Source organism: Herpailurus yagouaroundi, unplaced genomic scaffold (assembly GCF_014898765.1).
Source record: "Herpailurus yagouaroundi ecotype Mexico unplaced genomic scaffold, PumYag 164, whole genome shotgun sequence".
NCBI classification, from domain to species: domain Eukaryota; kingdom Metazoa; phylum Chordata; class Mammalia; order Carnivora; family Felidae; genus Herpailurus; species Herpailurus yagouaroundi.
In genome coordinates, this window is record NW_024412405.1 from 31496196 (window position 1) to 31522105 (window position 25910).

The 25910-nt window shown below is 37.4% G+C and overlaps 1 protein-coding gene across 18 annotated transcripts in view; it reads right to left on the reverse strand.

The window, feature by feature from the left end:
• Window positions 1-25910, reverse strand: part of SCEL (sciellin) — a 322196-nt gene that overhangs the window by 36615 nt on the left and 259671 nt on the right. For 12 of the 18 annotated variants that reach the window (XM_040487302.1, XM_040487300.1, XM_040487303.1 and 9 more), the window contains 11 exons: window positions 23642-23707; window positions 20977-21036; window positions 16892-16936; window positions 15497-15556; window positions 15135-15194; window positions 14427-14486; window positions 11803-11862; window positions 10798-10857; window positions 9783-9842; window positions 4846-4905; window positions 4159-4218 (listed from right to left, as the gene is read on the reverse strand). In XM_040487302.1, coding sequence (XP_040343236.1) covers window positions 4159-4218; window positions 4846-4905; window positions 9783-9842; window positions 10798-10857; window positions 11803-11862; window positions 14427-14486; window positions 15135-15194; window positions 15497-15556; window positions 16892-16936; window positions 20977-21036; window positions 23642-23707 — 651 coding nt within the window. The remainder of the gene's footprint in view (window positions 1-4158; window positions 4219-4845; window positions 4906-9782; window positions 9843-10797; window positions 10858-11802; window positions 11863-14426; window positions 14487-15134; window positions 15195-15496; window positions 15557-16891; window positions 16937-20976; window positions 21037-23641; window positions 23708-25910) is intronic. The other 6 variants (XM_040487314.1, XM_040487313.1, XM_040487306.1 and 3 more) reach the window with 4 other exon arrangements.

The following is a 25910-nucleotide window of genomic DNA, read 5'->3' on the forward strand; positions in this document are numbered from 1 at the left end:
AAGGTGATATCTCAGTGTAGTTTTGATTTGTATTTCCCTGATGAGGAGCGACATTGAGCATCTTTTCATGTGCCTGTAGGCCATCTGGATGTCTTCTTTACAGAAGTGTCTATTCATGTTTTCTGCCCATTTCTTCACTGGATTATTTGTTTTCCAGGTGTGGAGTTTGGTGAGCTCTTTACAGATTTTGGATACTAGCCCGTTGTCCAATATGTCATTTAGAAATATCTTTTCCCATTCCGTTGGTTGCCTTTTAGTTTTGTTGATTGTTTCCTTTGCTGCGCAAAAGCTTTTTATCTTCATGAGGTCCCAATAGTTCATTTTTGCTTTTAATTCCCTTGCCTTTGGGGATGTGTCAAGTAAGAAATTGCTGCGGCTGAGGTCAGAGAGGTCTTTTCCTGCTTTCTCCTCTAGGGTTTTGATGGTTTCCTGTCTCACATTCAGGTCCTTTATCCATTTTGAGTTTATTTTTGTGAATGGTATAAGAAAGTGGTCTAGTTCCATTCTTCTGCATGTTGCTGTCCAGCTCTCCCAGCACCATTTGTTAAAGAGACTGTCTGTTTTCCATTGGATATTCTTTCCTGCTTTGTCAAAGATGAGTTGGCCATACTTTTGTGGGTCTAATTCTGGGGTTTCTATTCTATTCCATTGGTCTATGTGTCTGTTTTTGTGCCAATAGCATGCTGTCTTGATGATTACAGCTTTGTAGTAGAGGCTAAAGTCTGGGATTGTGATGCCTCCTGCTTTGGTCTTCTTCTTCAAATTTACTTTGGCTATTCGGGGCCTTTTGTGGTTCCATATGAATTTTAGGATTGCTTGTTCTAGCTTCAAGAAGAATGCTGGTGCAGTTTTGATTGGGATTGCATTGAATGTGTAGATAGCTTTGGGTAGTATTGACATTTTAACAATATTTATTCTTCCAACCCATGAGCACGGAACGTTTTTCCATTTCTTTATATCTTCTTCAGTTTCCTTCATAAGCTTTCTATAGTTTTCAGCATACAGATCTTTTACATCTTTGGTTAGATTTATTCCTAGGTATTTTATGCTTCTTGGTGCAATTGTGAATGGGATCAGTTTCTTTATTTGTCTTTCTGTTGCTTCATTATTAGTATCTAAGAATGCAGCTGATTTCTGCACATTGATTTTGTATCCTGCAACTTTGCTAAATTCATGTATCAGTTCTAGCAGACTTTTGGTGGAGTCTATTGGGTCCTCCATGTATAATATGATGTTATCTGCAAAAAGTGAAAGTTTGACTTCATATTTGCCAATTTTGATGCCTTTGATTTCCTTTTGTTGTCTGATTGCTGATGCTAGCACTTCCAACAGTATGTTAAACAACAGCAGTGAGAGTGGACATCCCCGTCGTGTTCCTGATCTCAGGGAAAGCTCTCAGTTTTTCCCCATTGAGGATGATATTAGCTGTGGGCTTTTCATAAATGGCTTTTATGATGTTTAAGTATGTTCCTTCTATCCTGACTTTCTCGAGGGTTTTTATTAAGAAAGGATGCTGAATTTTGTCAAATGCTTTTTCTGCATCAATTGACAGGATCATATGGTTCTTTTCTTTTCTTTTATTAATGTGATGTATCACGTTGATTGATTTGCGAATGTTGAACCAGCCGTGCAGCCCAGGAATGAATCCCACTTGATCATGGTGAATAATTCTTTTTATATGCTGTTGAATTCGATTTGCTAGTATCTTATTGAGAATTTTGGCATCCATATTCATCAGGAATATTGGCCTGTAGTTCTCTTTTTTTACTGGGTCTCTGTCTGGTTTAGGAATCAAAGTAATACTGCCTTCATAGAATGAGTCTGGAAGTTTTCCTTCCCTTTCTATTTCTTGGAATAGCTTGAGAAGGATAGGTATTATCTCTGCTTTAAACGTCTGGTAGAACTCCCCTGGGAAGCCATCTGGTCCTGGACTCTTATTTGTTGGGAGATTTTTGATGACTGATTCAATTTCTTCGCTGGTTATGGGTCTGTTCAAGCTTTCTATTTCCTCCTGTTTAAGTTTTGGAAGCGTGTGGGTGTTTGGGAATTTGTCCATTTCTTCCAGGTTGTCCAGTTTGTTGGCATATAATTTTTCATAGTATTCCCTGATCATTGCTCGTATTTCTGAGGGATTGGTTGTAATAATTCCATTTTCATTCATGATTTTATCTATTTGGGTCATCTCCCTTTTCTTTTTGAGAAGCCTGGCTAGAGGTTTATGAATTTTGTTTATTTTTTCAAAAAACCAACTCTTGGTTTCATTGATCTGCTCTACAGTTTTTTTTTTTAGATTGTATATTGTTTATTTCTGCTCTGATCTTTATTAGTTCTCTTCTTCTGCTGGGTTTAGGGTGTCTTTGCTTCTCTGCTTCTATTTCCTTTAGGTGTGCTGTTAGATTTTGTATTTGGGATTTTTCTTGTTTCTGGCGATAGGCCTGGATTGCAATGTATTTTCCTCTCAGGACTGCCTTCGCTGCATCCCAAAGCGTTTGGATTGTTGTATTTTCATTTTCTTTTGTTTCCATATATTTTTAAATTTCTTCTCTAATTGCCTGGTTGACCCACTCATTCTTTAGTGGGGTGTTTTTTAACCTCCATGCTGTTGGAGGTTTTCCAGCCTTTTTCCTGTGGTTGATTTCAAGCTTCATAGCATTGTGGTCCGAAAGTATGCATGGTATGATCTCAATTCTTGTATACTTATGAAGGGCTGTTTTGTGACCCAGTATGTGATCTATCTTGGAGAATGTTCCATGTGCACTCCAGAAGAAAGTATCTTCTGTTGCTTTGGGATGCAGAGTTCTAAATATATCTGTCAAGTCCATCTGATCCAATGTATCATTCAGGGCCCTTGTTTCTTTATTGACCATGTGTCTAGATGATCTTTCCATTGTTGTAAGTGGGGTATTAAAGTTCCCTGCAATTACCACATTCTTGTCAATAAGGTTGCTTATGTTTGTGAGTAATTGTTTTATATATTTGGGGACTCCCGTATTTGGCACATAGACATTTATTTAGTTCTTCTTGATGGATAGACCCTGTAATTATTATATAATGCCCTTCTTTATCTCTTGTTACAGCCTTTAATTTAAAGTCTAGTTTGTCTGATATAAGTATGGCTACTCCAGCTCTCTTTTGACTTCCAGTAGCATGATAAGTAGGTCTCCATCCCCTCATTTTCAATCTGAAGGTGTCCTCAGGTCTAAAACGAGTCTCTTGTAGACAGCAAATAGATGGATCTTGTTTTTTTTCCATTCTGATACCCTATGTCTTTTGGTTGGTGCATTTAGTCCATTTACATTCAGTGTTATTATAGAAAGATATGGGTTTAGAGTCATTGTGATGTCTGTAGGTTTCATGCTTGTAGCGATGTCTCTGGTACTTTGTCTCACAGAATCCCCCTTAGGATCTCTTGTGGGGCTGGTTTAGTGGTGATGAATTCCTTCAGTTTTTGTTTGTTTTGGAAGACCTTTATCTCTCCTTCTATTCTAAATGACAGATTTACTGGTTAAAGGATTCTCGGCTGCATATTTTTTCTGTTCAACACATTGAAGATTTCCTGCCATTCCTTTCTGGCCTGCCAAGTTTCAGTAGAGAGATCCGTCACGAGTCTTATCGGTCTCCCTTTATATGTTAGAGCACGTTTATCCCTAGCTGCTTTCAGAATTTTCTCTTTATCCTTGTATTTTGCCAGTTTCACTACGGTATGTTGTGCAGAAGATCGATTCAAGTTACATCTGAAGGGAGTTCTCTGTGCCTCTTGGATTTCAATGCCTTCTTCCTCCCCCAGTTCAGGGAAGTTCTCAGCTATTATTTCTTTAAGTACACCTTCAGCACCTTTCCCTCTCTCTTCCTCCTCTGGAATACCAATTTTGTGTAGATTATTTCTCTTTAGTGCATCACTTAGTTCTCTAATTTTCCCCTCATACTCCTGGATTATTTTATCTCTCTTTTTCTCAGCTTCTTCTTTTTCCATAATTTTATCTTCTAGTTCACCTATTCTCTAGTTAACCATTTTAGACATGAGGTCAGGGAGGTCACATTCTTAAACTATCATTGACCTCAGTGTCAGTCTCTTAAAATGTTAATTTAATTATCTTTTCAAGCATTGATATGTGTGAAACAAACAAACAAAAAAAAAAGAAGCATATTAAAACTTACCCTTGCACACTTTTTCCTGTTCTCGGAACCACTTTGATGAGGTTATCAAGATCTTTGGAACTTAAACAAAAAAAATGATAAGTAAAAATGGAATTAAATCAACTAAGTATTTATTTAAAAGATATATATGTTCAAGATGAATTTTTCTATTAAGTTTTAAGAGAAATCAATACCAGTCTATGTCCTTAATTTTAAAAAGTAAAATTTTGACTTCCATATAGATCATCGATATACTGGCTCAGATTCTTATTTACCCTCAAAATAAAACCATAATATCATGGCAATATTGAGTTTTTAAAAAATCAATCAGGAGCAATATAATGATTTGCAAAAACCTTCACACACCTCCCAAGTATTTAATCCAACACTGTAGCTGTTACTTAACTATATTTTCATAATAATTTCCATTTTTGGTGCTTTCTTGCTTTAAAGGGATTTTATATCCATTATGTCATTTGATCCTTCAACAATCAAATGACAAAGGTAGAACAGACATGACCCTCATTTTATGACTAAAGAAGCCTCAGCTCAGAGTGTTCAAGGGACTTGCTCAAAGGCACCCAGCTGGGATGTAATGGATTTCAGACTTGCTGATTCCAATGCAAAGATTTTTCCACATAGCTTCTCTGATGAGGGCCACAAATTGATGCAGTCAGGGAAGGAAGAAAGATAAGACATAATCTTCACCCTGCGTTACTTCTGTTTACTTCAGGGGTCACGTTGATGAGATTGTCAAGGCTCTGGCCCCTTTAAAACATTGAAGAAATGGTGAGGTTAGTGATAGATTAACACCAAATGATGAAAACTATTAAAACTCAGAAACTTTATTAACATTTACTGAGATCATGCCAAAGAATGGAATAATGTTAAAGTTGACTATGTAGGTATTTATACATCTCTGAGATTCAGTGAGACAATATTTTAATCTTGGCGACTTTAGGCCAGTCACAAATACTGCACTGGAACTCTGTCTCTATTGTGATTTGTTTAATGTCATGCTCCTAACCTTTGCCAGGTGCACTAAACATTTTCTAATAGTCTATATATGCATCTCATGGAACATTCCAGAAGGCACATCCTCTTAATATCAACTTCCAATATGCTGTGGGAATTTAAAAGTAACCTTGAAGAATCCATATTTTGAAAAATTGACATTTATTAGTAGGTTTTCTATTCACAAGACTGGATGAAGATTAATATACCAGTTTGTTAAAGTCCGTGATATAGAACCTGGTATCTATCTGGCATTTATAACTATGTGTTAAAACTACAAATTTTGAGTAGTTGCATTGGCAACAAACAATAGGAAGATTAAAATCTATAGAGTTCTGAAATGTAAGATATATTTACTATAATAAAAAACCCCATGTAGTCATTAAAAACGTGTCAGTATTTTGTTGTTATCTTTTAATATTCTGTTTCTAATCTTAATGGAATTTTGCTTTTCTTATTGTTTCTATTTTCCACATGCGCAGCACAAGCCAATAGCCCTGTGACCTACAGAGGATGCCACATGGATAAAGGACATCCGCAGAAGGTGCTTTTTAAAAATGTTTATTTATTATTTCAAGAGAGAGAGAGAAAGAGGGAATATGCACAGGAAGGGTAGAGAGAGGGAGAGAATCCCAAGCAGGGTCCATGCTGTCAGCGCAGAGCCCGATGTGGGGCTCAATCCTACGAACTGTGAGATCATGACTTGAGTCAAAATCAAGAGTTGGGAGTTTAACCAACTGAGCCACCCAGGGTCCTCTAAAGAAGGTGCTTTTATACCCTGTATCTCCATGCTCTGTGGCCCTACTAAGATTGTATCACAAAGTCTCTGAGGTTGCATCTATACAACATCACAGATACAGGTATTTTGAAGCAACTAGATGTTGACTTAAGATTTTACTTTTATCCAGATATCTGAGAATGTATATACCCAGGCTAAAAGCAGCAACAAAAAAAAAATGTGTGGACTTTTTTTCATGCAAAATGAAACAACCTGAAAGAACCAACTATTCTACCCCAGAACACCCCCTTGTTGATGTGTGTGTGTGTGTGTGTGTTTTTTTTTTTACCTCTTGTTGATTTTTGCCTAAATGAAGTATGTGAGATTTAAATTCCAGAGTCAGAGAAAAAATATTCCAGGATTCTATTTTCACATTTGAGTACTCAAAAAAATAACACAACAGTAAGCATTACAACCGCTCCCTTGTAATACTTGTGTTGATTTTGGAGTTAGCTTTGATTATATTGCCAAGAACTTGATCTCTTTAAACATATTAAATAAAACATATATCAATGAGGGTTTATTTAAATCTCAAAGTAAGTAAAATCAATAAAGAAGAGTGTTCTAATTAATGCAGTAATTTAAAATAATATTTTGAGCTAAACCGTGTGAATCAATGCCCCATAGTGTACGCATCCTCAGTATTTTTCCATTCCCTCAATCCACAAATAGTTATGGACACCTGTGAATAATACAGACATAGGCTTATCCCTCATGAAGCTTCCATTCTAACTCAGGAAGCGGCAGGCAATATACAATCAAACATATAAATGAATGTCACAATTCTAAATAACAATACATGCTCTGAAGAAAATTAGAGAGTGCCCGGTGCCTGTGTTCTGGCACAGAACACAACTGGGGTTGGAGGAGGGGGTGGTGACAATTACATTTGGTGGTCAGAAATGACTTCTTTGAGAAAGTGACAATATGAGGGTAGAGCAGTCCCAAAATGGGAATAGCATATGCAGAAGTCTTAAAGCAGGAATGAGCCAGGAATACAAAAAAGATCAGTTTGGCTGGACTTTATTGAACAAGTGAAAGACAATTGCTAAGGGTTAGAATTGTATTCTACCTGAAATGGACAAATATTGTACTTTTTTAAATAAGAGAGGGAGCAGGATTTGGCTTTACTTTTAACAGATATACAGTGGTGCCTGGGTGGTTCAGTCAGTTAAGTGTCCAACTCTGGCTCAGGTCATGATCTCGTGGTTCATGAGTTCAAACCCTGTGTCTGGCTCTGTGCTGACAGCTCAGAGCCTGGAGCCTGCCTTGGGATTCTCTGTCTCCCTCTCTCTCTGTCCCTCCCCTGCTTGAGCACTCTCTCTCTCTCTCTCTCTCTCTCGAAAACAAATAAACAAAAAAAGTTAGGGGTGCCTTGGTGGCTCAGTCAGTTGAGCGTCCAACTTCAGCTCAGGTCATGATCTCACGGTTCGTGAGTTTGAGCCCTGCATCAGGCTTTGTGCTGACAGCTCAGAGCCTGGAGCCTGTTTCAGATTCTGTGTCTCCCTCTCTCTCTGCCCCTCCCCCACTCATACTTTGTCTCTGTCTCTCAAAAATAAATAAACATTAAAAGATTTTTTTACGTTAAAAAAATAAAAGATCTACAGAACTTAATTATGCGTAGTAAAAGAAAAAGACAACTACTGTCCCTAAAAGCTCTCAGCAAGCACAAACACACACTGTGCATACTCCCAAGCATTGGACATGGGTGCACACACATACACATCCATGTACATATGTACTCATATACATACAAAAGCATAGATATACACGTATCCATGTATACACAGCATGTGTGCATTGTTATGCAATCACACACAGGTGCGTTTGCAAAAACATGCACATACTCATATGCATGTGGACTGGTGTACATACAAAGGTGCAATTGTACATATATGCACATTCATGCAAACACAAGCACACACACATAAAACATTTATTTGCCTGTAGACACATGTAGGCATGCACATAGTCGCACACCAACATATGAAAAACAAGAGGTGACTATTTGAAATACTCTTTTAAATAAAAATTAGCATGGAAGTCATGGATTTTTCTTGGAAAATCAAAGTAAATTAAATATTTGAACAGTATCTGAATCATTAAGAAAACATAATTCACCTGAATCTTTATCATTGCTCACAATTTCTTGCAGCTACTATGGGCCAGGCAGGATAATGTTATGATCCCTATTTTGTGGATGAGTAAACTGAAGCATGAGAACTAGCAAATGACCAAGCCAGAATTTGAACCCAGGTCTTTAGGATTCCCTGCTCACATTCACTACCTTGAGTTACCTCCCTGAACCCCCATGTAGCCATAGAAATCAATGCTTTCTTCTCAGTCTACTGGGTGCAAATACAAGTCTCGAACTCCCTGCGTTGCTGGACCATGTCATGTTGCTGAGAATAGCACACCAGCTTTTCAACTAGCTGAGTCCTTGCACTGCTAACTGGGCCTGCTGACATCAGTGACACATTTTCGAATCAACTAATAATATCATGTACTGAGTTAACTGAATGGAAAGAAGTTCAAAGGAAACCACATGGAATTATTTGGTGCACTGGTTTCAGCAACGTACCAACAAGCTCAGTTTCAAATATATTCCATCTGCTTTTTAAAAAATAAAAAGCAGGAGAATATAAGCTTTCCAGATTTACTTGAAAGTTAATGGGTAGGAGAACTCTTTTTTAAGTTTATTTATTTATATTTAGAGAGAGTGTGTGAGAGGGGGAGGGACATAGAGAGAGAGAAGGAGAGAGAGCCCGACTCAGAGCTCAAACTCATGGAACTGTGAGATCATGACCTGAGCTGAAATAACCCAGACAGCCTTAGGAGAACAAAGTACACTTTGTTAAGCTCTTCATTTTTATACACTACACTACATAGATATATACATGCTACACACAAAAACACTATATATGTGCACACATTGTTTGCACATAAACACATCTACCTATATCCACACATACCACATACATATATTTACATGTAGTTATACTATATACACACACACATTTTGATGGTTAATTTCATATGTTAAGTTGGCTGGGCCACAGAAAGCCTACATATTGGGTCAAACATTATTCTGGGTATGTCTGTGAGGGTGTTCGGGGATGAGATAAACATTTGAATCTGTAGACTGAGGAAAGCAAATGGTCCTCCCTAACATAGGGGCCATGACCCAATCAGTTGAGGATTAGAATGGAACAGAAAGACTGAGTTAGAATGGAGTTTTTCTGCCTGACTGACTGACCTAAGACATCTCTTGGCATTGGAAGCTAAACCATCAGCTCTCCTGATTCTTAGGCACTTGGGTTTGGACTGGAACTATAAATCACTGGCTCTTCTAGGTATCCAGATTGCCAACTACAGAGCTTGGGACTTTTCAGCTTCCATAAGAGCATGAGCCAATTCCTTATCCTATTGTTTCTGTTTCTCTGGAGAACCCCCTTGAGTACACATAAATACTCTTATACCCACACACTTATATATACACACTACTTATATACACACAAATACATTTATACACACACATGCAGTACTTACACATACACACACACACACACACTTAAACACACACACACATACACACACACAGAAAGGAATCATTTAACTCAATAAAGTCAAATTCCCATTTAATTTTGCAAAATCTGCCAGATAGTAAACTTTACCCATAAATTAAATGCAAAAGATCACTTCTGACTATCACTTGTATAAAACTGCTTAATATGATTTGTTTGGGGAAAAAGAGAGCTTGGTTTGAATTTCAATGCAGTCTCCTGACAAGCAGTCAGGATTCCGATGTGCTTATAAATGCCAAAGGAAGGGGAGGAAGTTTTACATGTCTTACCTCTTGATATTTTTATTTGTTTCAGGATTTGCTTTAATAAATCCATTGAAGTCTTGTTTTCTTTGAACAAAGAAATGAATTTTAATGCATGTTATTAAGTAAAACACTAGTCAAGTGAACAATGATTGGAGAAGTCATATAAGTCAGATAAAGTCCTAGACTGGATCAAGACAGGATATAGATTTCTACTCAACAAATCAGATATAATTGCTTATTCTGGTTTTAAATAATGAGAACAATATCAATAATAATATTTTAAAAGTTATAAGGAGAAGAATATATGTCTTCCTATAAACTGAACCATTTCCCCAATGCAAGCCTTTTAAAATATAATTAGGTTATGATGAGTTACAAAGAGCGAAAAAAAAAATACGTCACATGGTAGGAAAATGAATGAGTCATTTCTCAGGGGTACACATGTGACCCTCATAGAAGAGCATTGACATTGAACGATATCAAAAGGGGATGACTTGAACCCAAAAGGATGACAGTGCACAGGGATGGCAGAGGATGGCAGAGGTGACGGGACTCAGTGCTGCTACCATGTTGACAGAGCCCTGAAGAGGGGAAACCGTGGTGGAATTTCCAGTGGATACACCTGCCAGTCCCTCCCCTGGGTTGCCTTCAGAGACCATATCATCCTTAGAGAAGTTGATTTACAAGGGTTTTAGTCAAGCCTCCACTTTGGCTTTGCTACTTTGGAGATCTACCTTGAAAACGTTGTTAAGACTATGCTTCATTTGGATGGATACAAAGAAACAATTCAGTAATGCATCCATAAACTAAATCAAAGCCCTAAAATCTGGGATAAAGGGCAACTTAGTATCAAAAATTAGGACGGTTCTTCAAAAATTAAGTAATTTTATTAGGAACAAAAAGGGAAGGTCATGGGGCCCACTGCTACTGTCTCACTCCATGCTAATAAAATATGGTTATGAAGCTAAAATGCAAAATCATTTTATCATAAGATTGTCACTTACAAAAATCAAACTTAAAGACACTAAATAATTCTTACCCAGTGGCATTTTCCCTTCCTTTGGGATTCACTTTGATAACATTATCCAGGTCTTTACCTCTTTAAAAAAAAATTTAGATCAGTTTCCAAGAATTCCCACAGTATTGTATATAACTAAGTATTCCATATTATTGGATGATTAATTGAAAACTTTTGGAGAAAATTATTATACAAGTATTAAATTCATTTTATTATGAAAATTGTCTATCAATAATATAGTTAAGTTAATCTCTGGGATTTTATATTGACCAAATGTAAATTTAGATAGAATCCATTGCAGACCCTCCAAAGTGAAAATCAGGGTGGTAGGGATCAGACACAGAAGACAGAGGGAAAACTCAAAGATGTGGCCCCTTCAGTGACACTGAGAAGATCACACAGTGAAATTTGGGGGAAATCAACCAAGATTCAGAAATCAAAACAAGTCTCATCCTCTCCTAGTCTTATCTGTCCTGGCATTCACTTTGATAATCATTTGGAGATCTTGGCTTCTCTGGGGGGGAGAAAAACACATGAAAATTTTGTGTCACTTAGGTTATGTTCAATTTTCTCTGATATCTGTATAAATGAGTGTCCCGGAAAGCGTATCAGATATTTCCAGGCCAAATGACCTAAAAAACTTGGATGTAATTATCCTTAGCTGATCTTTATTAACTCCCACAGCAGCACTTAGTTTAAATCAGTTTAGAAAAGCTTCCTAGCATAGCTCTCACTTTGCAATTTTGTCCTTTATATTTCTTAATTTAAATACAAAACTTGGCTCATGTTTTGTTTAGAAAGTATAGAATAAGAGATTATGTAGCACATTTCCTGTACTTAGTTCAGTATAACTCAAACATGTGGTCCTATGGAAACAGCATTCGTCATATTCCTTTGCTTACTCTCTGATTGGCATAAAGTACACTTCATCTGTGATGGAGGAAAGCATAACACTCCCACTTCAAATGACCTATGAAAAGCTAACTTGAAAAAAGAGAGCCCCAGAAAAGTAGGACCTGCACTTAACCTTTCTCATTTTTTTCAGTCCTCTGATTAACTTTAATAAGACTTCCAAGGCCTTGGTTTCTTCATAACATTGGAGCAGGGAGGAAGGCAGAGCAACAGAGAGGAGAGAGAGGAATTCAGTCTCTTATGGCAACAGAAGATTTCTTACAATAGGAGTAAGATGTTATCAGTACCTAAAGCCTCAGAAGTCTTTAGAACTGTTTAATGCAAGTGGCTCTTCTCATGCAAAATGCTGAAGAGATATGGTAACTTTTCTAATAGTAAGGTCCCAGTCATTACTCAGTTATGATTAAATCATTCTAACAGGGAATAATTTTTAATAAAACAATAAACATTCCTGCCATTTAGAACTGAGTTGTTGTGTTGATCATTTATGCAATGTTACAATTTTCAGGTTACTTTTATTACTATATATCATAGCCCTAGCGCCCAGTTTCAGTATAAGGAAGAGATCTGGATTCAAAGTCTAGTTCTGATTTTAACAAGATTGCAACCCTGTTATTTCACTTTTCTGCACCAAGTTCCCTCACTATAAGTAAAGGAATTAGACTATGCTATCTGCAGGTCTTTTTTTTTTACTCTAATATTTTATTTTTCATATTCTCAAAAGACCTAATGGTCAAAGAGCCTGACCTGTGGGTTGAAGCCAAGTGATTGCAAGCTCTTTATTTTTTATTTTTAAAGTAAACTAAATGTTTTTAATTGAAATAGAGTTGACACACAATGTTTACAATAGTTGCAGGTGTACAACATAGTGATTTGACAACTCTATACATGATGCAATGCTCACCACAAGTGCAGCTACCATCCATCACTATACAATATGCTCTTACAATACCATTGACCATATTCCCTACACCATACCTTTCATCCTCATGACTTACTCATTCCATAACTGGAAGCCTGTATCTCCCACTCTCCTTCACCTATTTTGCCCATCCCCCCACTACGCTCCCCTCTGGCAACAATCAGTTCAAGTATTTATGTATTTATGTATTCTCTGTATTTATGTGCCTATTTCTGCTTTTTCTTTGTTTGTTTTTTAGGTTTCACATATAAGTAAAATAATATGGTATTTATCTTTCTCTGTCTGACTTATTTTACTTAGCATAATTCCCTCTAGGTCCATCCACGTTGTCTCAAATGGCAAGATCTCATTTGTTTTTATGGCTAAGTAATATTCCAGTGTGTGTGTGTGTGTGTGTGTGTGTGTGTGTGTGTGTGTGTACACTACATTTTCTTTACCATTAAATCATTTTAAAAGCAAAAGTTCCCTTCAGGTCTCAGTTTGTGCTTTCTTTTTCCTTTCAGGGAGGACTGGTGGGAAGCTAACTGTGATATATTTGTTGATATATTGCTTTCTTTAAACATGAAAATCATTCAAATCAGGGGTGGAAATGAGACAGTCAACATTTTAAATCTAAACCCTTTGGGAGCCCTGGGTGGCTCAGTCTGTTAAGCATCTGACTTCTGCTCAGGTCATGATCTCACAGTTTATGGGTTCGAGCCCTGCATTGGGCTCTGTGCTGACAACTCAGAGCTTGAAGCCTGCTTCAGATTCTGTTTCCCTCTCTATCTGCCCCTCCCTGCACTCTCTCTCTCTCTCTCTCTCAAAAATAAACACTAAAAAAAAAAAATTAAGAAACAAAAAAGAGTAATAAATAAATAAATAAATAAATCTAAACCCTTTGAAGATTTAGACATGTCATTTTTAGTAAAAAGTTCCCAGGTCTCAAGTACCCTTGGAAAAGTAGAAATAAGTCTATGATGTCTCCAGTGCTTTATATAAATTGACTACAAACAATAATAAACCTTTTCCATGCAAATCGCTTAAAGCTATTAGGGGATATCAAAGTTAATCCCTCTAAATCCCCCCAATTGTCCAGGTGTTTTCCTTTGCTATTTTCATCTGTCTCTGATTTCACCATGATAAGACTATTGGCATTTTAGTTTCTTTCAGTGTAAGAAAGAAGGCAGGGAGGAAGGGCGGGAAGAAGGAAAAATAAGGAAGGATGGATTCTCCCGGTCAGTGAGCTCAGTCATTCCTGCATCGAAAAGCCAGTTCCTATCAGTTATCCCACATTATAAATCACATCTCTTTTCTTCTCTTTACCAGCCCGGAAATGATTTACTTGAGATGCTCATCCTAATTTTCTTATTTTCCACCACTTTCGTGGACCCTTCCCAATTTCATTTTTTAAATATCGGAAATCACATCTTTTCCTATACAGCTCATATAACCATTCGCAGAGAATTGACTGTTTTCCCATTTCATCTGTTCTCCATGTGAAAAAAAAATTACCTGTAATAATACTTGTACATTTACATTATAATAATAGATTGCTAATAAGGATTCTGTATCGGTGAAATTCTTACTGCCAACCCTTTTCATCATACAGACTTCAAGTGTTCTACATCAGAGAGGCCTCAGCATGTATTTGCCAAGATTGACTTGGAAAGCTAGAATATCATTCTGTGCAGACTGGCACAGAGAGATGGCTTTAACAGATAATCGAGACAATAGAAATAATTATCATGTTAGGAAGGTAAATCTAAGAACTAACCATGTACAAGGTAAACATCCAGTCTGGGGGAAAGACAGTAAAGATCTCATAAATTCTTACCTTTCATCATTCTTGACTATTGCGGGATTTTCTTTAATAAAACTGTCAAGAGTTCGGTTTCTTTTCACATAAAAAATAGTATCATAATGTAAGTCAATTTTCTAGTACATCAGAATCAGTGTAGAACTATAACTTAACCTCTTAAATGCTATCAGTGCAGTTACTAATCATTCCCTAACCCTTTTTATAATATAAAATAAGTAAAAGCAGGACTCTTGATCTTGAGATATTTATAAATATATCCATGATATACATATGAAGTGACTCAACCAAGATTCCAACTGAAAAGTGCCTTAGAACATCATAAAGACTTCAGTGATGAGAGGCTGTGCTCCCAGCATCAAAACATCTTATAGTAAATATGTTTATTTCATAAGCCAGTCCACTAGTTGTAACAGCCAGCTAGAGTTGTTTTTTTTTTTTTTTTCATCTTTAGATACAAAAGGGAACTTGGAGATCATCTAGGTCATGCCCTTCATCTTGGGAGGAGGACACAGTGGTTCCAGAGGTTAAGTGACTTGCCCAGGGTCATCCAGACGGATGTTGGTGGCAGAGCCACCACCAAGATATCCACCCATCTCCTCACCCCCATCCAGGGAGGGCCTGTTCCACCAGCCTGCCTTGTCTTGAGCCAGAGGCTGAACCCAGGATGGTATATAGTCTAGGACTCAATCAAAGAGGGCTGTAAGAGTCTCAGTCAAATCTTACCCTTTGTCATCTTTGTCTGTTCGGGTACTCATAAAAATGAGATTTTCAAGGCTCTTGGCTCTGTAAACACAAAGAAACTCCAGTAAAAAAGACTACATATTGAAATAAAATTTTGTGGTATCTTAAAAGGTCGGATACCATAAACATTTTTCACGAATTGCTCATTTACTCTTATTGAATGGAAGAGCAGAAATCCTTCTGGGCAATTATGTCTGAGCTTAATGTACAATACAGAGAGCACTACCCCATCTGCTAGTACATTTCCATGCCAGAGGATACAACTCCCTTCCAGCTAATGTCTGAAAGAACACAGCAAGGAATCTGGGAGACCATATTTTCAGGTTAGGGACAGCTGCACTTACCTTTTCTCTGTTTGATCTGCCTTAGGATTTGCTCTGAAGAGACCGTCAAGACCTTGATTTCTTTAAATGTATTAATAAAAAACCTTGTCAGTGGTAATAATACATACTTAACTCTAAGGAAATATAGACCAGTTTATATTTCTATATAGAGGTCAGTTATAGACAGGAAATAGTAGCTGGTTGCAAACGATGAGACAATTCTTGAAATTGGTTTATTCCAAATAGGTATTTTCAAAGACTCAAAACTTAAATTTCAGTGGACCTTAGGGAAAAATAAGATAGAAGATACAAACTGGGGATCCACACATAGTAGATCCATGACATGTTGTTTGGATTCAGAGCATTTTGTTTAAAAAACATTTTTTTTAATGTTTATTGATTTTTGAAGGAGAGAGAGACAGAGTGTGAGGGGGGGAGGGGAAGAGAGAGAGGAAGACACAGAATCCGAAGCAGGCTCCAGGCTCTGAGCTGTCAGCACAGCGAGATCATGACCTGAGCCGAAGTCGGACGCTCAACCAACTGAGCCACCCAGGCGCCCCAAGAGCGTTTTGTTTTTAATGTGAGCCAGTGTTTACAAAGATGGCCATGACACATCGAAACCTGGATTTTCAAGATATCTTGAGAATGGTCTGCAACACTGGGCCTGTCAGCAGCTGAGAAACAGCTGGAGTCCTTGGACAGGGCATTGCCCTATGTTTCATACAGTCAGGTCCCTTCTGCCCTGGGAGCCCATGGAGTCTGTGATCCTTGATCTAATACCCTCTCTCTTTGTAAATGAATAAACTGAATAGAAGCAAACTTAAATGAGTTGTTGATAGTCAATCATAAGATCATATTGTCAGAACAGGGTATGAAAACCACATCTCTCTGATCAATGAGCTCCTTTGACATTTGCCTAGTTTCTCTTTTTCTCTGATTCCTATCCATTTAGTATGTTGGTGGGCAAAGGAACAGAGAGATAGCAAAAACTGCACTCACTTCCAACACAAACCTCAATCATTATAATTTTTAAAGTGAGCAATTATAAATGATTTAAAATTAAGGAGATAAAGTTAACTAAGATAATAAGTGGCTTTTGTAAAGCATAAAACTGAAAGCACTGAGTGACCAAACTAAACGCTGCCTGCATACTAATATTTCAGGAAGAGAACTGTGGTTTTATATAACTGCCTCGCTAAACAGAGTATGAAAATCAAAGACACCTTAATATTAGTCTCTTTAGATTGGAATAGCCTTTCATTGGTAGTGACGCCTGCAAGCTTTTTATTCAAGATTTGTAGGCCACTTTTCATTAGCCCCATATGTGGGTCCTTGTGCTCAAATACTAAAGAGACATAAGAAGTCACAATATGCAACTCAGTAATAGAACAAAAATTGGATGTTTTCAAATCTTACCTATTCAAGCTTTTGTTCATTTTGATGATATTATCCAATTCTTCACTTTTGGAAGAAAAACCAAAACAAAAAAAATCTCACATCAGTAAAAGCCTGTTCAGAGTCAAAGGGCTGGTCCACCTTAAAGCCCTGTTTTGGTTAGTTCTCTGGAATACAACACAGGCCCCACCTTTTTCCTCAATGAAAATCTTGTTTATCCTTCAAGGCTCTTTCAAATACCTTTCTCCAAGACATATTTCCCAGGCCTCCAAAGGAATAGAGTCCTCTACATTTTTGGAAACGTTGCTACATTTTGTTTTTGTTCATCTCCTTCATGACACTTAGACTACTATATTTTGTAATGTAACAACTGCACACTTGTCTCATGATAATGTTCCTGCTCCTACATCTCTCTCTCTCTCTTTCACACACACACACACACACACACACACACACACACACACACACACAGACGCTCCACTTAAAAAATTTAGAACTGTATTTTACAGTGGATTCTCTTCAGTCTTTAATGCCGTGTCCTTTATACAATAAATACTTAATACAGGTTTTCGACTGAATCAACAAATATATGTACACTGACTAGTTACAGATTCTATACATTTGCATAATTACCTGCACAAAGTAGCTATCGGAAAACACCTGTTCATCCGTAGGTCTGGCTGCTTTCTTGAATTGTGCTCCTATCTCATTTCAAGTCCACTAAATTTGCTATCTTTTTTCTGCTTTTGAGAACTGCAACTTTCTGGCTGTTTCTTGAGGAACAAACAACCTGTTTAAGCTAAGCCCCTGGGTTCTAGAATATCCCTTAGAGCCACCTGAGCTCAGGTCTTTCCCCCAGGAAGGCAGCCTCAGTGGGTTTCTTGTTCCTGTTTGCTCCTCACAGCATGGTCTCTCTTCAATATTTCTGTCACCACTTTGCCTCCATTTCTCTTGCCTTCCAGTTTTAGATCACAAATCATGGTTTTTCCTTCTTCCTGCTCTAGAATCACACATTTTCCACACTTTCTCAATGTTCCTCTTGAGTCATCACTGGTACTGACCAGGAAACCATGAGGCCAAGTAACTCGGTAGTTACATACTCAGGGTCTCATGTCAGGGGTACCTGGATCCCAATTCAGGATTCACCACTTACTGGTTGGTGACTCTGGGTGTGTTACCTAATCTGTTGTTGCCTCAATTTTTCCATCTGTCCAACAATACTAATTGTACCCACCTGAGAAAAGAATCAATGAGCTAATGAGTATAAAGTTTGTAGCATGCTGTCTGGCAAGTCATAAACTTTCAATTAATTTTGGCCATTATAACAAACAGTTCCCAGTCTATTAAATTTTTCATTAAATAAATGCTTGCTATATTTATTGTTTAAGCAGCTTTTAGAGACATCAAGAATTTGGCTCAGGCTAGAGAAGTATAGTTCTGAGTCACTCGTGTGCTTTGAAGGTGCCTGGCACCACGCAGTGCCAGAGTAGCCACTGGGCAAGTCCTCTCAGTGACCCTAAAACGTTTCATTAGCAGCCATCACATAAATGAAACTTTCCAAACAATGTTACATATTCAGTGGTAGGATTGAAGGCTGAGGATAAACACTGAAATACAAAGGTTGCTGACCCTGACAAGAATTAATTAACATTCTATCCCTGACACAGTGCCCCACTGTTGTTTCTTGCTTGAAATCCCACCTTCTACCTCTGAGGGTATGACTCTCTCCATATCTCCCAGGATAAGGACAAACCTAAGAATCCTATAAAGTTGTAGCCCCAGACCTTTCTGGCTAATGTGAGTCACAACAATGTGATTATCAGAATCTGGGGTTGCTCACGTTGATCACAAAAAAATTGGCATAAATCATGAGAAGACAGTCTGTGGCAAATTAAATAAAATGGAGATAATATTCTGAAGAAAGAAGTTGGGCTTTTAAAGTGACCTTACATGGATAAAAGCTTTGAATGTTAAATTTCACCACTGCATGTGCAAGAAATTAAATGCTCTTAATCAGGTAGGAGTGACAGTCCACTTCACGAAGGAACACCACAAAGAGCAGCTCAGGTGAATGAAGCTACTTCTAGTCCCTACAGATGGCCCATAGTAATGGTCCTTGCGTATGTCAATCCAACACACATTCCCTTTGGAGGAATGCTGCCAGAGCAGTAACTTCTCCGGGCAAAGAACACATCTTTCTGTGGATTTCGTGCATCGTGCCTAGGGAGAGGGGACAAGACTGACAGTAGTTCCCAGTGTTTCTCTTTGTGCCAAACCATAACTTCCCTTCAGCATCACTCACATATCTCCCTCTCAAACATCCCCACCACTCACCAAAACATTTAAGAGTCCAATCTCTCTTTTTTTTTTTTTTTAATTTTTTTTTCAACGTTTATTTATTTTTGGGACAGAGAGAGACAGAGCATGAACGGGGGAGGGGCAGAAAGAGAGGGAGACACAGAATCGGAAACAGGCTCCAGGCTCTGAGCCATCAGCCCAGAGCCCGACGCAGGGCTCGAACTCACGGACCGCGAGATCGTGACCTGGCTGAAGTCGGACGCTTAACCGACTGCGCCACCCAGGCGCCCCCAATCTCTCTTAAAAACAAAATATTACCTGATAAAAGTAAAGTAAATAGAATTAGAGATCTAGGCACTCAGACAAGAGAAGGTGGAAGTGAAACATTCAGGATACTTTCTGGAGTCCCCACCTGGATTCAGAGCTCCAATTAGTTTTGTGCACAGAAGAGCAATGTGTCACTTCTGTTTCTTCTCTTCAGTTCTTTTGACTGAGACCATGGTCCCCAATCACACTCAGCACTGCATTGCTGAATCCCACCAAGCAATGAGAATTTTTGTAGGCATGGCATTTAAAATATGGAATTTTTATACTCCAGGTCTCCCACTTTTCATTCATTATTTACCATTATCTATTACATAAGTACCTACATTGCACGAAAGATTCCTGTTAGACACTGCAAACGACTTACGGTGAATAAAACAAAACATCTACTCTAAGAAACTGAAGAGATGACAGAGAGGGTGAGATGCTGACATAGATACCATGAAACAACATCAATTATGATTAGTTGTTATAACACATAAATAGGGGGTCCAAATAGCTTAGATAAATAGAAGTCACTGGAATGATCTCACTGGATCATTCTGTGAAGACTTCACAGAAGAAGTGATATCTGATCTAGATCTTGAAAAATACGTAGGACTTGGATGGATTGATATGGTGGCCTTGAGGCCGGGAAAGGCTGCTATGTAGGTGGGATGGCATAAACAAAGGCACAATGGAAACTGCAGAAAGAAAGTGGTTTAATTTGCTATTTCGTGTAGGGTAAATGTGAGGGCAAAGTCAGAAATAACTCTGGAACATTAGGTTGGAGCCAGGTTAGCAAAGGTTATATGTAATTGAACGGGCAAGGGGGAGCCAGTGAAGTAGTTGTTCAAGCAGAATTTTAAGAAGTGGCAGTGATGGTTTAGGGGAGAAGAGACTGAGGGAACGTAAGTAAATCTGGGTAGCTACTCTAACTTATGATGGTGCCCATGAAGGTTTGAACTGGGGTGAGGCCATGTGAGCATGAAGAGAATTTTAGGCATTTAATGCATATATGCGTGACACCACATTAAGGGGAAAAACATGGAAGAATGAAGAATGATTCCAGAAAGGTGAGCTTGACTGAAGGAAAGAACACAAAGAAGTCAGGAAATAGTGCATTTGGGAAGGAAGGTAAATATGGCCTAGGACACTCTAAATGAGAGTGCTGGGAAGGCAGAGAAGTTGAGATCTGAGCTAGCAACATAAATACAGGACGAGGACTTGGAACAAGGTCAAAACCACAGACAGCGGAGGTGACAAGGATGAGTACAATCACCAAAAGACAAAGCAGAAGAAGAAAAGTATCCATAAATGTCAGTGTTGCCCATTTTTCAGGGACACTTACTTAGAGAGACGGACTCTTTCTTCTTTTAAATTATATAAATAGCGTTGGAATTTTGTTTATATTTGGAACTTTTAAAGGAACCGGTTAAGCCTTTTTTGAAACATTAAAAAAAAAAAAGAAAGAAAAACATAAGCTCAAAGCTCTGAGCTCTTACCCCCTGTTAGTTTTCTGAAGTGAAGTGGCCACTTTGACTATGTTCTCGAGATCCTGACTCCTTCAAATGATGAAAAATAAACACAAGTCAATGACAGTAGAGCTATATTTGAAGTAGCTAGAAATTCTTATGTTTTCAGTAAACAATAGTCCCTTTGTTCAGGAGTTACTGACTTTAACTGCATAATGAAATTGTTCTATCATACCAGCTCATGATATAGGGCTGATATGATAGATATCATACACACACACACACACACACACACACACACACACATACACAAAACACCAGTCATTTCACTGGACATTGGCTCTGGCATCTAATGCTCACTGAAATAACTACAGTGTCTCCTAAACACATTGGCTTCTCCCACATTTCCTTTAAAAAAGGAAATGGAAAAGAAAGTATGGTTAACTGCACAAGTGAACACAGAAGTGTGTTCAGAGGTTTTTCAACTACAGCCAAAGAGCATTAAGCAACATGTCCAGATGATTAATTAGTCCCTCACATGCAGTCAAAGTATCTGTCTTCTTAGGCTCCCAAAGGGAAAGAAAGTATATTTTAAACTATAGGGTAGGATGAATCACCTGACACATAGAGTATTTGAATCCACACTGGTGTCCCTAGATCATAAAAAGATCATAAAAAGGGAAAATGCTTACTGGTGTCCCTGTATTTAAGATTTTCAAGACAGTGTTTTATAGAAGGTTAATAGGGTTCTATGAAGAAAGAATTTTGCAGTCAAGTAAATTTGGGAAATATAACCAACTTTCAGAGATTCGGAATATGTGTAAACACATTAAAATTTCTGAGAAGTCCTGTGGTAGAGAACTGTTTAATTGTGTCTCCTAAATGTGTTGGCCATTAAACCCTTCTTTCACAGAACATGCATTGACGTCTTGTGGTACATGGGACACAGCTTGGGCAATGCTGAGATACAGTTATATTTAAGTTACTAAGTGGAAGGAAAAGGTGATTCTCCCCAAAGGTAAGGTATCCATGTGATGTATGTTTCAAACTGGGACTCTTCTGAGAGTCAAGGGAGATAATAATAAAAAAAAAAGTATGTAAGTTTTGAACTTTGAAACATTGGTTGTCACAATGGATAAGATGGTAAACTTACTATTATGTTTTTTACCATAATAAAAAAAATGGTCTATCATATTGATAAATCGATAAAATAGCATCATTCAAAACTAATTTCAAAAATAGTGTTTTTTCTAAAAAATAAAAATATAAAAACAATATAACCACAATAAATACTAAACTAGATGGGATGTGCAAGACAAGAGGCATAAATCAGGACTGTCATGGGGAAACATTACCCAAAGATCAATACAATTTGTGAGTCTTTTCCTGGTGATGTGAGTGGAGCTGGATATGGCCTTATTTTGCAGCCAATACTAGCAAAGCCTTTGCAGAACTAGTTCAGTCAAATTACTATATTTCCACCTATTCATTTAAACAACACAACTAGGGGCACCTGGGTGGCCTAGTTGGTTAAGCTTCTGACACTTGGTTTCGGCTCGGGTCATGATCTCACAGTCTGTGTTCAAGCCCTGCATTGGGATCTGTGCTGACAGTGCCTACTGGGGAATCTCTCTCCCTCTCTCTCTCTGCCTCTCCCCCCTCCTTCCCTCTCTCACTCCCTTTCTCTCAAAAATAAATAAGTCAACTTAAAAAAATAAACATCTGGGAATGCAAGCTGGTGCAGCCACTCTGGAAAACAGTATGGAGGTTCCCCAAAAAACTAAAAATAGCACTACCCTACAACCCAGCAATTGCACTACTAGGCATTTATCCAAGGGATACAGATGTGCTATTTTGAAGGGACACATGCACCCCCATGTTTATAGCAGCACTATCAACAGTGGCCAAAGTATGGAAAGAGCCCAAATGTCCATCCATGGATGAATGGATAAAGAAGATGTGGTATATATATACAATGGAATATTACTTGGCAATCAAAAAGAATGAAATCTTGCCATTTGCAATTACGTGGATGGAACTGGAGGGTATTATGCTAAGTGAAATTAGTCAGTCAGAGAAAGACAAAAATCATAGGACTTAACTCATATGAGGACTTTAAGAGACAAAACAGATGAACGTAAGGGAAGGGAAACAAAAATAATATAAAAACAGGGAGGGGGACACAACAGAAGAGACTCTTAAATATGGAGAACAAACAGAGGGTTACTGGAGGGGTGGTGGGAGGGGGGATGGGCTAAATGGGTAAGGGGCACTAAGGAATCTACTCCTGAAATCATTGTTGCACTATATGCTAACTAATTTGGATGTAAATTTTAAAAAATAAAAAATTAATTTATAAATAAATAAATAAATAAACATCAATACAACTATATCACAGACCTTGGGACAAGTGCTGGGAATAGAGAGGTGTTTTCCTTTCTTAAGGGGTTTGATTTTATTCTGTTATCATGTTGAGACAACTTTGGTTGTTTCCCTAATGTAAAGCTTGGGATAGGAAAAAAAAGAATAAAATTCTGTAGGTGTATATAAAAATATTTATTAACCACTATCTCAAAGCCAGCTGGAAAACTGATTTTGTCTATTTTATTATTAATTGCCTTGTACTTTAAGTATGCTAATAAAGCAAACTTCATCATTTCTACAATTACATAGATAGAGATAGAGATCATTGTACCTTATATTTCTTTCAGCAGATCTGTTGGCTTCTGTATATACACGTGGTTTAGGTGGACATATCTGCCTATATTTTCAAAGTTAAAGATAATGTCTGTTAGATAAGAAAACACTTCTCTGTTAAATATAAATTTTTAAGAAAACATTTATGTTCAAAAATATCACAGTGTGCTGGAGCAATAGCTACTTGAGATAACAAATTTTATCTTACTCTTTTGTTTGGCTAGAACTCAACCATTTCCTATGTGAAAATCTGGGGTCCAATATAATACTTTTGCAATTTAGCCTGTCTCCTTTAATACATTTTTAACCACTAGATATATCCAGAAATATCTGTTCTAAATATGTTTATGTTCATTTTATTTTAGTCTCCAAACATCAATAAAGCATTTTCATACTTATCTCTCTCTTTTTTTTTTTTTTAACGTTTATTTATTTTTGAGACAGAGAGAGACAGAGCATGAACAGGGGAGGGTCAGAGAGAGAGAGACACAGAATCCGAAACAGGCTCCAGGCTCTGAGCTGTCAGCACAGAGCCCGATGCGGGGCTCGAACTCACGGACCGCGAGATCATGACCTGAGCCGAAGTCGGCAGCCCAACCGACTGAGCCACCCAGGCGCCCCCATACTTATCTCTTAAGAATCGTTTTTATTATTAGACAGCAAAGGAATGATTTTTTTTTTTCTTAAAGACTTACCTCATTTGAATACGATCGAGAAATATATTTGCTCAGATAAGATAGGAAATATTTTAAATTTCCAACAAGACTACCACATTGAGAATGATCACATTGAGTTGATAGAATAAAAGCTTATGAAGTTAGGTTCTGTCACAAGATATGATATAAGGTTTTTCTCTGTTATTTTCCTAAGTATCTGATTGACCTACTTAAACATTCTTGCTTGTTCTCAAGAAACTATATTCAACTATTTTTTGTACTCCTGAGGACATGTGTTAATTACATAGGAAACACTTCCCTTTCATATTCTTTCATTAAAATCATCTTGCTGTGATTAAAGTAATGAGGGTTTAAAACATGCAAGTTGTCCTAATTTTATTTTTAAGATCATTGGGAGAAGAAAGAAATTAAAGTAGTAAAAATGGATTAGACCAATTCCCGTGAAATTTAGATTTTTTTGAATCTACACAAGCTCACTGTTCTAGAGTAGCTGATTTTAGATTAGAATTTAGATAGTACTAAAGGCAATTTATTTAAGGTCCCGTAAAAAAATCTTATTCAAATTCAGATTTAATTGGTCAATACTATAAAAGGAAAAATAATGTAAGTTAGAAAGCTTAAGAAGTTGTTTTAAGAGTATAATTATAACCATTGCACAAATAAAAAGTTATAAATGGTCTATATTTTTAATTAATTCAATGAAGAGGTATTCTCCTGGCTCATTAAAAGGGAAAAAATTATCTTCTCATCTTAAGGACAAAATTTCAAAAATCTTGTGAAGTTTCACTGAAGAGAAATTCAGACATAGTTTTTTAACTCAATAGGCTGAACACCTAATGCTACTTAGCCCTGCTGCCCAGTCAGCATTTTCTATCTGAAGTTACCCGCTTTCTGAAGAATAGTTCTAGAATTTTCTTTCATGTTGTCAACAAAAATCACCATCAAAATGCAAAAATACAAAAGAATCAAAGGCAGGCAATCAAGTGGATCTAATGTAGTCAGTCTTCAGTGAAATAACATTTTTTTTTAAATCTCACAATAATAACGGAAATGTGCAATGCACATCTTAAAAAAACAGCCTGAGACTTTTAAACAGTTTAACATAAACACATGGGAAAACTTTCAGATCTCTGAATTTGTTTGTAAGTATTAATTATAGACTGTCAGAGATTCAAAATGGAAAAGCAAGTCTGTTTTTGTTTTTTTATTTGGAGACAGGTTAATCAGAACATTTTTAAAAATGTAATTGGTTTAAGGGGCGCCTGGGTGGCGCAGTCGGTTAAGCATCCGACTTCAGCCAGGTCACGATCTCGCGGTCCGTGAGTTCGAGCCCCGCGTCGGGCTCTGGGCTGATGGCTCAGAGCCTGGAGCCTGTTTCCGATTCTGTGTCTCCCTCTCTCTCTGCCCCTCCCCCGTTCATGCTCTGTCTCTCTCTGTCCCAAAAATAAAATAAATGTTAAAAAAAAAAAATTTTTTTTTTAAATGTAATTGGTTTGAAATAAATTGCAAATTCCTTAGCTAACACAAGACTAAGGAGCTACCCAAAAGTATTTCTAACATAAGGGAGAGCTTGAGTAGTAACACAAAGTT